Source organism: Chenopodium album, chromosome 27 (genome assembly GCF_948465745.1).
Source record: "Chenopodium album chromosome 27, dcCheAlbu1.1, whole genome shotgun sequence".
NCBI lineage: Eukaryota > Viridiplantae > Streptophyta > Magnoliopsida > Caryophyllales > Amaranthaceae > Chenopodium > Chenopodium album.
In genome coordinates, this window is record NC_137860.1 from 2,517,188 (window position 1) to 2,531,996 (window position 14,809).

At 35.2% G+C, this 14,809-nt stretch overlaps 1 protein-coding gene and 1 pseudogene across 1 annotated transcript; both read left to right on the forward strand.

Annotated features, from left to right (window-relative positions):
- Nucleotides 1–2,795: 2,795 nt before the first annotated feature.
- LOC145621370 (putative acyl-activating enzyme 19 pseudogene) lies at nucleotides 2,796–6,701 on the forward strand (annotated as a pseudogene).
- A 1,282-nt stretch (nucleotides 6,702–7,983) lies between these two features.
- On the forward strand, nucleotides 7,984–13,211 carry LOC145618986 (disease resistance protein RGA2-like). The gene is made up of 3 exons (XM_081673592.1): nucleotides 7,984–8,466; nucleotides 8,555–8,885; nucleotides 11,740–13,211. The coding sequence occupies exons 1-3, from the start codon at nucleotides 7,984–7,986 to the stop codon at nucleotides 13,209–13,211; spliced, it is 2,286 nt and encodes a 761-aa protein (XP_081529718.1).
- The last annotated feature ends 1,598 nt before the right edge of the window (nucleotides 13,212–14,809 follow it).

The window sequence follows — 14,809 nt, forward strand, 5'->3', positions numbered from 1 at the left end:
TCACTAGGTGGTGATCTTCGGGATCACTAGAAACATTGATAATAATACTAGTTACTTAAAATTTTCACATATAACTTGTACGTGGTGAGCTTCTGGTCCTCTAATTTTGTCAACATATAAATTATTCTAGTGAACTTCTGGTCACCAATTATATTATCTGTTGAGCATCTCTTTTAACACAAACTATTAAAAATCACAATCCAAATATAGCTCAATCTCAATGTTATGTCTTGCCCTTCTATTTATTTCATATATTCAACATGAGAGAGCGTCAGCACATTATTTCTATCATATCAAATTAAACTTCAGGTTTCCATAACGGAAGTTTATTAAACCCCGGATGGCCTAATTTTTAATTATCACATCCTAATAATCACATCCAATGAATTTTCCTTTAGTATTTAAATTATGGCCAGTTTTATAATACTGGTGATCACCTTATTAGAGATACTTTATGCATGGCCATGAGTATGATGTGATATAAATACACCAATGTGTTTCTTTCTGCAATTGGCAAGACAATTAACTAATACTCAATTGATTGTAATCTTGATACATGCTAATCTTGTTGGACAACATTTTATACTCTTATGGAGTACTTTATATAATCATAACATATTTTAATATATATACTAGAAATGATCTCTTCAAAAGATCCATTAAATGTGTCACTTTCTCAAATATGTCATTGTCAACTATTGCTCCTTTCCTCTTCCAAGGATTCTTATTATTGTAACCCTTTAGATTACCACACTTCAAGTGTGCTAGTTTTAATAGCAACTGATCTTGTCAATCTAGGACATCAACTTAATATGTACATTTATAGCTAGTATATAGGTAATGACACTTATTCATATCCATCTTCGGGATGGTGTAATTCTAAATATTTGATTATCATATGGCCACCTCTATTAAATAAACTATTGATGTTTTTGCTTGTTTATGTACCAAACTGATCTTCAACATATTTAATTATTCATGTGCAAGGATTACATAAAAACAATGGAATAAACATTATCTCCCCTTAATCCTTGCATATGGGGGTATAAAAATAGTCCAACAATCTTTAAATTCCTTGCTCTTTTTAAGCCATAAATTCTTTTGCATTGCATGTATCTAACAGAGCAAAGTTATTCATTTTCTCTTGCCCAATTATATGAATCTTTATATTGAAAATTCTCAAAATTAAAGCATGGACATAATGAATTCATTTCTCAACTAAGAATCTCATAATGTCATGCTTAATTTCTTTAACTCGTAATTTTTCTTACTCAAATGAATATTATGTAGTCATGTTTGCAATTCCTTACGAACTTTTTACACAAACTATAATAGTCATGCAAACATGTTTAGTATTTTTTCAATCATGCAATTTCTTATTCACTTCTGGGAATGAGCTAGTGAGTCCAGTTAGTAATCATTCGCCAATTTGATCTCACACAGAGTTTGCTATTAAAAATATCCAACCAAAAGAAAGATACATCAACAAACTCTTTAAAAACTTTATATGGTATTAGTTATTAGATCATGCAATTTCAACCAAAAAATTCGTATTAGTTAATAGTTCATACTGATTAACACGGAGAATATAATTATTAGACCAAACAGTAATCTAGGATATTTGCCTAACCCTGCTTCAATACTAACAATCTAATTAACATAGTATGACAATTAAAATTAAGTAAGAAGTAGCACGCTGAAATTTAACTAGATATTGCAGGAATTCTTAAAAAAACACCAAAGAAGTATTAGTAGGATCTTCATCCCGGTTCAAATTATTGGTGGTAATGGAAACACAAATTATTAAAATAATACATCCTCGACTCATCGACACATGCTTTCAAAGTAAACAAATAGGGTACTATTTAATTAGATATAAAAAAAATTATAATACTAGTATTAATCATGTAATGTGGAAATATAATCATGAACATGCTATCAAGCACACACAGTATGTTAGATAATCGTTAAATTGTTTTACAAAAAAAAAAAATTCTACAAAAAAAAAAAAAAAAATCAAGGATTGTATGTTAGCTAATCGGCAAAATTCTTCATATGATAAATAATCACAGTATGCTAATCGGCAAAATTGACACTTAGCTAATCGGCAAAATTCTTCATATGATAAATAATTACAAAAAAAAAATCAAGGATTGTTTCATGATAAACAATATCAAATTACAGTATGAAACAATATTATATTCGGTAATTGTACTCATAGAATCTAATGCAAATTATTGGTAATAATTAACATCTAGAATATTCGTACTAATTTATATCGTATCAAAATAACATAATATAGTATATGCACTTCTTTAATAGTTATTGAGATATAATTTTATTGGTTGCGATAAGGTACATAACCATAGTTTATAAACATTTTTATCATGTAAAAACAAGATCTAATAGAAATTTAGGCAGTGAATATATAATCCTAAGCAAAATCATGTTCATACATCATTTAAAACGATACTAGAATAATCAAAAGATGAATAATATAATTAGCACTGCACACAAGTCAACAAAGCTATGGAATTATATATTTGCAAGCCAATGTCGTCGCAAACAATCCAAAATAAACATAATTTTCTCGTCAACTAATACTAACAATTTTTTATTTTCTGGGCACGCACATCAATGAACTTTTATTACCATTTTGCCACGACATAAACAATACTCGTTTATCATGGATATTAACTTGGATTTTCTCCAAAATAATTACATATGCGAAAGTGAAACAATAATCTTGCATCAGTTGCATGTTATAGAGTTGGTCAAGTAAAATAAGAGAAAAGGGAAAGAAACAAGTATGGAGAAGCAGAAGCAGCACTCTTCCTACTGCTGCATATCCCATGGATTCCACCAAATTGCCTCTACTAACCCTAACAAATTAGCCATTATTCAAGCCAAAAAAGGCCCCAAAAATCTTAATTCTGAAACTAAATTCAGTACTCCAGTATATGAAGGTGACAAGTTCTTCACTTTCTCCGAGCTATCATCTGCCGTTGATTCCCTCAATTTCAGGCTTCATCACATTTTCAATGGTGGTGATGATCCCTCCTTAATCAAACCCACCTCAGGTAACATCAAATCAAATGTTACAACTAAAATAATTGGAATTTACATGTTACCTTCAGTAGAATATGTAATTACTGTTCTTTCTATCTTAGAGTTTGGTGGGGTTTTTCTGCCTCTTGATCCTTCTTGGCCAAAAGATAGGATTTTGTCAATAATTTCATCTTCAAATGTTGATATTATTATTAGGTGTTCGAATATTGATAAAATTACTAGTACCCACTTGGTTGATGAATCACATTGGCTTGTTAATTGCTGCAAATTTCATGTTTTATGCATACATTTTGATGGGGTTCTTGAACAAAAATGTGGGAAATTGGATTTGGGTTGGACTTGTGAGAGTGGGAAATTGACAAATTTTAGCTATTTGATGTATACTTCTGGGTCTACTGGTAAATCTAAAGGTGTTTGTGGGACAGAAGAAGGGGTTTTGAATAGGTTTTTGTGGATGCAAGAGTTTTATCCATTGAAAGAGGATGATGTTTTGTTATTCAAGACATCTATAAGTTTTGTTGACCATCTTCAAGAATTTCTAGCTCCTATGCTAGCAGGATGTACTTTGGTGGTGCCCCCTTTTCATGAATTGAAGGGGAATTTTTTTGGTCTTGTTGATTTTTTGTATGATTACTCTATTACTAGAATAACCGCTGTTCCATCGTTAATGAGGGCGCTTCTTCCTGCTTTAGAAGGACGGTATTCCGAGCAAGTGCTGTCTTCATTGAAGTTATTGGTGTTGAGTGGTGAAGTTTTTCCTATATCTTTATGGGAGATGCTTTCTAGGATATTGCCTAAGGCTTCTACTATCTTAAATATATATGGAAGCACCGAGGTCTCTGGTGATTGTACTTACTTTGACTGCAAATGGTAACCAGAAATGCTTAAAAGTGAAATGTGGAGCAGTGTTCCTATAGGTAAGCCTATTTCTAATTGTGGTGTTAGGCTTATTGAGAAAGATGGGAACTGTGATTAAGGAGAGATATGTGTAACGGGTGTATGTCTTTCGAGAGGCTATTATATTGATGGTAATATTATGCCCTTGGACTATGAGGGATTGAGAGAAGAATCTGTTTCTGATCATGGGTGTCAGAGTACTAAGCTTTACTATAGAACGGGTGACTTTGCTAGAAGGCTTTCAAGTGGTGACTTAGTATTTTGTGGAAGAGAAGATCGCACCATTAAAGTTAATGGCCAACGTATTGCACTGGAGGAGGTAGAAGATACATTAAGAGGACACACAGACATAGTGGATGCTGCTGTAATTTCCTGTAATGAGCAAGAAGGGCATGACTTTCTTAAAGCGGTTCTAGTGTTGAAAGATAATGGCAAGTCATTTCAAATTTTGGAAGCTGTAAAAAGTTGGATGGTTGACAGACTTCCTTCAGTTATGATACCCAAGGAATTTCGTTGTACTGAAACCCTTCCTATATCTTCTACAGGAAAGGTTGATTATATGTTACTACCTAGATTTTTTTCTCCCGTTGATGTTTCAAACAAGAGTCATGTTGAACTTGGCAAAACTGTAGATCGTATTAAAGAAGCCTTTTGTAACTCTTTGGGTGTTGCAGACGTTGGTAGCGATGATGACTTCTTTGCAATGGGTGGTGATTCGATAATTGCAGCTCATGTAGCTCATAACTTAGGAATTGATATGAGATTGCTGTACATGTTTCCAAGTCCGTTAGAGCTTCAGAAAGCTCTTGCAGAGAAAGAAGGTCTTCTTGAGGTTGACCACCAAGTAAAGTGGGAAACTTTGCCCAAAGCTCAGAAAATTGACTCGCCTCATTCATCTAATTCTGGATTAGTTAAGTCCAGGAAACATGGAGAAACTACATGGACTGACAGTGATGAGCATAAAAAATCTAAGCATCTTAAAGTAGTTTCTGATTTATATTCAAATCTCAAGGGTGTAAGCTCTCTTAGTTCCATTCTATGGGAATCTCATTCGATGATGCCAGGTGAATGTGCAATCAGTCGTTGCAACAAGGTTACATACAATAGCAATTGTGATCTAAATATCAAGTGGCCTAATACTCAGGAATTTGAACTTCCTAGTAACCGAAAAGGGTCATTACGTGAGATATGGAAAGTTCCCTTGGACTCTTGTGTTGATGCATCTCCATTAGTTACTTTCAAAGATAATCAAATATTAATATTTATAGGGTCTCACTCTCACAAGTTTCTCTGTGTTAATGCTAGAAATGGTTCCATAAGATGGGAGATAAAATTAAAAGGTCGAGTGGAATGTTCGGCTATGATTGATGGAGATTTCTCTCAGGTTGTAGTTGGGTGCTACGAAGGAAACATATACTTTGTTGATATAATGAATGGAATCATAAACTGGACTTTTCAAACAGGTGGTGAAGTGAAGTCACAACCCACCATAGACAAGTGCAGGAACCTCATATGGTGTGGCTCACATGATCATAATCTGTATGCTCTAGATTATAGAAATTATCGATGTGTCTATCAATTCCCTTGCACAGGAAGCATATTTGGCTCCCCTGCAATCGATGAGGCTCATGATATGCTCTACCTGGGCACAACCAATGGAAATTTGACAGCTATAATGTTAAAGGCTTCTGCATTCTCTGTTGTGTGGCAGCTTGAACTTGAAGCTCCGATATTTGGATCTCTTTCCATAAGTTCTGATGGCCATGTGTTATGCTGCTTAGTTAACGGGGATGTTCTCTCTTTAAACTCGAAAGGATCAATTGTTTGGAGGGTGAAAACTAATGGTCCAATATTTGCCGGACCATGCATCTCTAAGGCACTTGGTTTTCAGGCTCTGGTATGTTCTAGGAATGGGAATGTTTACTCTTTTGAGTTGGAAAAGGGTAGAATTTTGTGGAAGTACAATGTTGGAGGTCCAATTACATCTTCAGCTTTTGTCGATGAAAATATAAAGTTAATATCCGATCCTTCTGTTCCTTCTGAAAGATTGGTTTGCATTTGCTCCAGTTCTGGTAGAATTATTCTGCTTCAGGTAAGTTGTGTTACTGCTGAGGATAATACAGCAGAAGATGGAGTTGAGAAATTTGCAGAAATTGAGCTTCAAGGAGACGTATTCTCTTCACCAGTCATGGTTGGTGGACGGATTTTTGTAGGTTGCAGGGATGATTATTTGCACTGCATTGTTGTTGAAGACTTGAAGCACAATGGCTAATGAATCGACTGCCTGTGTAAATAGTAGATACATGGCCATTTTCATTTTTAAGAGATCCCTTCATCAGTGCCTCCGCTCCTTGGAATTGAGGGAACTCCCAAAGCTTGTGATTCTACCAACAGGAATGCATTACTTAACTAACCTCCGTATCCTTAGAATTTGGGAGTGTGAAGAGTTGCACTCGCTACCTGGTTGGTTACAGAAATTTACTTCTCTGAGGCAGCTAGATGTTCGAGGCAGCCCTTACCTGTATGAAAGACGTCAAAATCCGGGTGGGGAGGACTGGTCCAACATTCAGCACATCCCCCCATATTTCAATTAGATAGTGATCAAATCACTTCAGTACTTTTGCTGCAATTAGCAGGTCTATTTGTCTGCCAAACTATTAATGTTTGAATGTGTTGCAGAAAGAAGCTGTTTCTGTCTTGATAACACCCTAACAAGATATTCCTATTATGATGTAGCTGAACATGAACTTGCTGTTTTTTCTGTAAGGATATTGCTGATAGAAGCCTATGTAATCTACTTTTTGTGATAAATATGGGAAATTTTTGCATTTATAGTACTGATTACTGCAATTCAATCAGCATTTTGCAGTTATTGTTTTCTCGCAATAACTTGTACTCAAAATGTTTTTTGTTTGGTCATTTAGTTGATATTTATATATCATCCTCATCTAACCTAGTTGAAATCGAAGAGCATGAGCATCTCACTCAATCGTTTTCTATCTAGAATCGCACTTCATACTGACCATGTTGTTCCGAAGATGATTCACAGCTTACGGTGAATGAAAATCTAGTGCTTGCAACACACATAAATTTGAGCAAGATCTTAATTGGTTATAGGCCGTTGTAACTTGTAAGTGATCAAACACAAAAAGTAATTATAGTGAGTTTCTAAATTGCAGACTTTTGAGAAGTGCAGTTTTAGTAACCAGCATTTTTAAAAAATAATTATACCTACTTGAAGGGCAGGATTGGTTTATAATCCCACAATTAACTTCTAAAAACTTTGTACAAAATCACCTCCTTTAGGCAGTAAAATTGATAATTTTATTCTTTCAATGCTCAAAGTTGTTATACTACTGAGTATAATTTTTAATTTTTTGTTAACAAATATGTACAATATACGTGATCAAAGATCTCAATGGTGCTTTTTTATCAAAAAAAGTTGAAAGATAGTTTCTGAAGTACTTATTTAAAATGTGATTTATGGCAAAACAATCTCTACATTTCTATACATGAAACTGTTCTTACCGAATCTTGTATTTGTTGTAGACAAAGCTTGTTGGATCAATTATTGATGGAATAGTTGCTTGTGCCAGCCACTGATTAGGCATTGTATATTGTGGTGTCATGTTGTTTCCGCAATCTTATTTAATTTTCCGATTAGGTGATAAGCCCCCTTGTTTCCTTTATAAGTACTTAGTTATGCTCTGGGTGATGCTTACTTAAAAATTAAAATATACAAACCATGTTCATCAACCAGGAAAATTTATATGAGTGTACTCTATTTTAATAAGCTTGACTAATGCTGAAACTTCGGGATTTGCTGTTTGATTACAAATATCTTAATAGTGTTCTGGATTCATAACATGTGAAGCAACTTCATTAATCTGATATTTTTTTGGGAGTAGAGTTTGCTGATCACTCACTTATTAAGTATTAACTAGTCTAACCCTTTGGAATTATCATAATCTTTTACCTCCCATCAGTCCATCAGACCTGCTGAACTCTGAAAGAAAAATGAATTCTGGAACATTGTCTGTTGTTGTCCAAACTCTCCTTGAAGCACTGCAATGTTCTCAACTCAAAGATGTCTGTTCCATCTTAGGTTACAAGTCAGAACTCGATCACCTCTTTGACACAGTCTCTTCTGTCAAGGCTATGATCCGCGATGTAGGTGCCCTGCTAGAGGTCCCCCATGAAGCACAGCTATTGATTCAGGAGCTCAAGGATGTGATTTATGATGCTGATGATTTGCTTGATGAGTTTGTTACTCTTTCTGAGCAGAAGCAGCTCATAGAAGATGGCAAAGTTTCCGAAGAGGTGTGTCTCTTTTTCTCTCGTTTCAGCCTGTTTGATGTTGCTTACAAACTGTCTCAAGGAGTTCAGAACATCAGAGAGAAGTTAGACACTGTTGCTAGTAATGATAATAAGTTTGGCTTCAGTCTTGAGGTCTTACCCACTAGGCCAGGCCTCCAGGAGGAGAAGAGAGGAAACTCGTTCGTATGTTGGTGCAGATAATATTATTGGGAGAGAGGATGATGTTGATAAAATTTTAGGTATGTTGCTTGATTCCGATGATGCTCACCAGGGTGTTAAATTCCATAGTATTGTGGGAGCTGGAGGATTGGGCAAAACTGCTCTTGCCCAACTGGTGTACAACCATGAAAGGGTTGTAAGTGCATTTTCGCTGAGGTTGTGGACTTGTGTCTCTGATCAAGATCAGAAACAGTTTGACGTGAAGGAAATTTTTAACAAGATTTTAAGATCGTGTTTGCAGCAGATGCATGATGGCCCAGCAGATCAAACGCAAGACCAACTTATGGAGCAAGTGGCAGGAAGGAAGTTTTTGCTGATATTAGATGATGTATGGACAGAGAATCTTGATCAATGGCTTAAGTTGGCAGAATTCTTTATGGCAGGTAGAAGAGGATGTTGGATTGTGGTAACAACACGTTCCAGAGAGACGACAAAAATGTAATGCCCCGTATTTTTAATGTATTTTATAAATTATTTATTTAATTATAAAATATATTTTGGGTCAAACCATTTTAACTATTGGATTATAGATAAAGCAAATATTTATATTTGGGTCAACAAGTATTTAATCCAAATGTAACCCATCTTTCTTATGAACCCAATCATCCTATTTTTACTTTTGGGCTACTTATTTCATCATTTAAAGTCCATTATTTTTATGAAGCCCAAACCTACCCTAACCTACTCTACACTATAAATACTCCATTTATCCCCAAAAATTTCCCACACAAAAAGGTTAGTCTTATTTTCTATCTCTTCTTGTTTTAATTATTGTTCTAACAATTCATAATTTGGGTTTTTGATTTAAATTGTTTAAACAAGATTAGTATGTTTGGTAATTGTATTTTAATGATTAAAGATTGTAAATTTTAAATAATAAAGTGTTTTATTTTCAGATTTCATAAAATTATAAGTTAGGGTTTTAAAATTAAAAAAAACTTGATTTTTAGGGTTTTTATGAACAATTGATTTAGGGCTTTTATAGTAAGGATATTTTGGAAATTTTGGTGATTATAACTACTAATTAGTTTAACTTAATTCCAGATTATTTTGAACACGTAGATTTGTGTTTTAATTTTTAGATTTCCGTTCGTTAATATTAATCCCGTATTAATCCCGATCAGGTTCTAAACTCATCCGATTTTGACAAAAAAGTAGTGTTTTCCATGTGGAAACAACGTTTTAAGAAAGCCTCACGACCTCTGGTCGTGATCACCACCCTCTGGTCGTGATCACCACCCTCTGGTCGTGATCACCACCCTCTCGTGGCCAAATTCAGCCTCTAAATATGATTTTCGGGCAGTTTTTGGTTTTTAACGAAGTTTTTTTTTTTTATTGCTTTAAATTTTATCCTTGAGTTTAAAGGGTAAGAGATAATTTAATTTTTCTATGGATAATTTAAGTATAAAGATGTACTTTGATGAAGTTTTTAAAAGGGGTTTTTGATTAGTTTAAAATGTTGGAATTTTATTAAAGGTAGTATAATTGTGATTTTAATAAAAGGGTGTGATTACCTATTAAAAAGGAGTTTAATTAGGGGTTTTTAAATAATTTTCAGATTATTTTAAATAGTTTAAAGTGAGTTTAAGTTGCTGGAAATTGTGTATACAAGGGTAATTAATTTAGTATTATTGTCCCTTTATGTAGGAGACTTGATTCGGGAATTGTTGTAGTGTTTTCGGCCACTTTAAGGGCTTTATTGAGGTACGTTCGCGTACTTAGCATAGTTATGATTGATGTAGTAGCATGCTAAAGGTGTTTTATTAATTAAAAATAGTATCATGCTAGGTTTGAAGTGGAAATTTGTGATTTGGATGTTATTAGTGATGGAATTGAGATGTATGATTTATTTATGATGAGTTATTGAATGGAATTTTATAGTTTGGAATATTATTTATGAACCACATGTTTATTTATGGCATGATAGAGAGCATGTTTAATCAAACTAATTGTTTAATTATGTTTGGAATATTGAAAAGGAATTTTATTAAGGTTCATATAATTTTTATTGATGCTTTAAGCATGAGGAAGGAGCTATATAAGTGTCTATGTACACGAGGAATAAAAAGTATGTTGGTGCCTTTGTGTACTTAAGGTGTTTTTAACACCGAGGGATAGGATTTTTGGCGCTTTATGCGTTTAAGGTGTCTTTGACACTAAGGTAGAATTAAAAAGGGTTCAACATTAAATATTATGTGGTCACTAAATATTCAAGAATTAAATTGGCATGTTTGTTGATTGAATAATTATTGATGATTGAATTGTTATGCTTTGAGAGTCATCACCAAGTCTAATAATATGTAAATAACGTAAAGTGAAAGAGATTACGCACCAAAACTCTTGGAACGTATATACCTTGAGTATGAACATATGGGGGGAGTTATTTGACTTTATATTTGATCATAACTTCTAACGGAGTACATGACGCCGTATATTCCTTTTTATTATTATTATGCGCTGGAATTCCGCCACCTATGTGTGGCACAGGTTTGTCGATGGCACGATTAGCTCTCGTGTCAGTTAACCTCAATTTATTTGGGGGAGGTATAGTTGGAAACCCGTTCGATGCGTAATCAACGCTAAATGAACTATTTAGTGTCTAGTTAAAGTGTCTTGTTGATTGTTGTGTGTGCTTGTAAACAGGTGCATTGAGGTAAGTGTGTATTGATAGGTATAAGCATGTTAGTGTGTTTAATTATGCTTATGTACTCAGCTTTGCTGATTATGTGTGTTTGTGTGATTGGCCATGTCTTTATCTTGGCCCTATGATGACCCATTTTTAATGGAGAGTAGTGGGGACAAGTAGAGATAATCTTTTCAGGTGTTGAAGCATGTTCATGACGGGGCATGAGTGAAGAGCGAATCATGCTAGTTTCTATTAGTTGAGATGTGGTTTATTGCTTTCAAATATTATATTACGTTATGCTTATGAGACTAACGCAAAGGTTTTCGTAATTTAATTGGTTTTGATAAGGTCCGTCAATGGTTCCAAGTTGTAGGTTGATCTAATTTGATTTCGTTTGACTTTGGTTTTAACTTTACTTTCGTTTGGTTGACTTTTAAGTTGACTCGTTTTGAATGGTTTTGATTTAAGTCTTTCGCTGTGTGTCTTTGATAATTGCCTTAGCCGTTCTCACGGTGGCGGTAATGTCTTAGATATTCCTAAATCGTATTTTAAAGAGTAAAATAGGTGTTTTTAAAGGAAAGGAATTTCTAGGGTGTTACAAAAAATTATAGGAAATGGTCCTGTTTATGAGTTGCAAGGCTTATCTGAAGAGAACTCCTGGGGTTTATTTGAAAAATTGGCATTTGAACAAGAAATTCCCCCAGATGGCTTGGTCAAGATTGGGCGAAAAATCGTTGAAGGATTTGCTGGTGTGCCCCTTGCTATAAGGGTGGTAGGAAGTCTTCTATTTGGTCAAGGCAAGAGTATGTGGCTTTTGATTCAGGAGTTTGGACTAGCAGACATCAGAAACAACAAAGACATCATGCCGCTATTGAAGCTTAGTTATTGTCATCTTGGATCTTTGTTAAAGTGTTGCTTCAATTATTGTGCATTGTTTCCTAAAGATTTTGAGATTGAAAAGGAGTGGTTGATTAGTCTTTGGATGGCACAAGGCTTTGTTGTCCCATTAGATGAAAATCAAAGCATAGAAGACGCTGGTGAAGAATATTTTTCAATGTTGTTACAGAGATGTTTTCTTCAAGATACACAAATTGATGAATATGGTGAGGTTGTCTCGTGTAAGATAAATGCTCTCATGCATGATATTGCTGAAGAATCTGCAGGAAAGGAGATACGTGTAGTGAATCCTGTCACCTGCAACATGGATGGAAAAGCTCGCCATCTATCCATTATAAGAAGCAAATGTACAGTTAATGTTTTCAGCAAGAGTCAAATTCGTACCTATCTTCAGGTTGGCAGGGTGGATCAGTTATCTACAGATCGATTACTGGAAAATATGACTTGCCTAAGGTCATTGGTCTTGAAGGATTCGGGCATTCAAAGTCTACCGAATTCAATTGATAAATTACTACATTTGAGATGTCTAGACCTCTCTGACAATGTAATTCTGGAAGTGCTTCCTGAATCAGTTACAAACCTCCACAATTTGCAGACTTTAGTACTAAGATCTTGCATCAGATTGAAAGCGTTGCCAAAAGATTTGAGCAAGTTGGTTAAGCTCAGGGTATTGGATGTAGCGGAATGTTATAGGCTTACTTCTATACCTTCAGACTTGGGTAAGCTGACTTGTCTTCACACACTGACTAAGTTTCCTGTCAAAGCAAGTTCAAGTCTAAAGCAATGCTCTGATCAACTAGAAGGGCTTAAGGCTCTTAAAAACCTCAAAGGAAAGCTTGAAGTGCATATCCAACTTCCGAAGAATCTGAAATATGTTAGGCAAGGCGATATAGAAGTATCATATCTAAGGAGCAAGGATCGTCTCAATTATATTCGGTTTTGTATTGAACATGCAGAGAGTGATGCAAGCATTGCTTATGAAGAAGCTTTGCTGGAAGACCTGCAGCCACATTCGAATCTCAAGGGATTGGTGTTATTTGGGTATCACTGTGTAAGAATGTCGCGTTGGGCAAGGGATGATAGCTTAGCAACCTTTCTCCCAAATCTCGTTAGGTTAGAATTGTCATATTGTCATATTGTCATAACTTGCAATACCTTCCTATTCTTGCAAGCCTGTTTCATCTGAAATTCCTCTCTATTTTCTACCTGCCAAATTTGGAGTACATTGACTCTTTTAAGCCAGGGATAAGTGAACAAAATCTCCTCTTCTTTCATTGTCTTGAAGAGCTTCGGTTATGCAAGCTGCCAAACTTGAAAGCATGGCGTAAAGAAGAGGTGGTAGGAGGTGGCAGCCGAAAGCAAAGACCTCTATCACCATCATTTCCCTGTTTTCCACAGTTGAAATTATTGTATGTACGAGAATGACCGGGAATGACCTCAGTTTTGTTGTGTCCAAAGCTTGAAGACCTGGAACTGTACATTTTTAATAAAACACTGCAAATAAGTGTGATAAGAAAGAGTTGGGATGAAAAATGGGAGGTCACTTCATCCTCTTGTCAATCATCATCACTGTCAGATGCTAAAATTTTGAGTCTTCCCAAACTACGATCCCTGAATACAGATAACATAAAATGGTACAAGTCGCTCCCAACAGAAGTTTTCCATTGTCTTACTCGTATTTGTATATACTGGGACAAGGAGCTGGAGAGTTTGTCACAAGTTGAGGAGGTTTTTCAAAGCTGCTCGTCTTCTCTGCAATCCCTGATAGTTTGCCTTTGTCCTGAACTAAGAAGTCTTTCTGGAGGGTTGAAGCATCTCACCGCCTTGGAAACACTGGTATTAGAATATATACCCAATCTCTTCAGCAGCCCTGAATCAGAAGAGGAAGATGGTATGCCATGGAGATCCCTTCATCAGTGCCTCCGTTCCTTGGAATTGAGGGAACTTCCAAAGATGGCAATCTTCCAACAGGAATGCAGTACTTAACCAACCTCCAAATTCTTAGAATTTGGGAGTGTGAAGAATTGCAATCACTACCTGCATGGTTACAGAAACTTACTTCTCTGAGGCAGCTAGATGTTCGAGGCTGCCCCGAGCTGTATGAAAGATGTCAGAATCCGGATGGGGAGGATTGGTCCAACATTCAACATATCCCCCATGTTTCAATTAGTTAGTGATCGAGTCACGTCAGTACTTCTGCTGTTATTAGCAGGTCTAGTTGATGGTCTAACTTTTAGTGTTTGAATGTTTTGCAGAAAGAAGCTTTTTCTGTCTTAATGAATTGAAAACACCTTAACAGGGATGTTCATATTATGATGTAGCTGAACATGAACTTGTTTTTTTCTGTTAGGATCTGATAGAAGCCTATGTAATCTACTTCTTGTGCTTTATATGGGAAATTTTTGCATTTATAGTACTGATTACTGCATCTTAATCTGCATTTCACAGTTCTTACTGTTTTCTCGCAATTATTTGTGCTCAAATATTTTTTTGTCTGGTCAGTTTATATTGACTTTGGTGTATTGTAAATAAATCATCCTCTTCTAACCCTTGTTGAAATCAAAGAGCAGGAGCGTCTCACTCAATTGTTTTCTATCTACATTCGCACTTCGTACTGACCATGTTCTGAAGATGATCTTACAGCTTATGGTGAATGAAAATCTAGTTGCAACACACCTTAATTTGAGCTTTGGTGGCAGCATCATCCTGCTACATAGTTTAGTTAACCAGCAAGATCTTAATTGGTTATAGGTCGTTTTAAGTGATCAAACACAAAAAGTTATT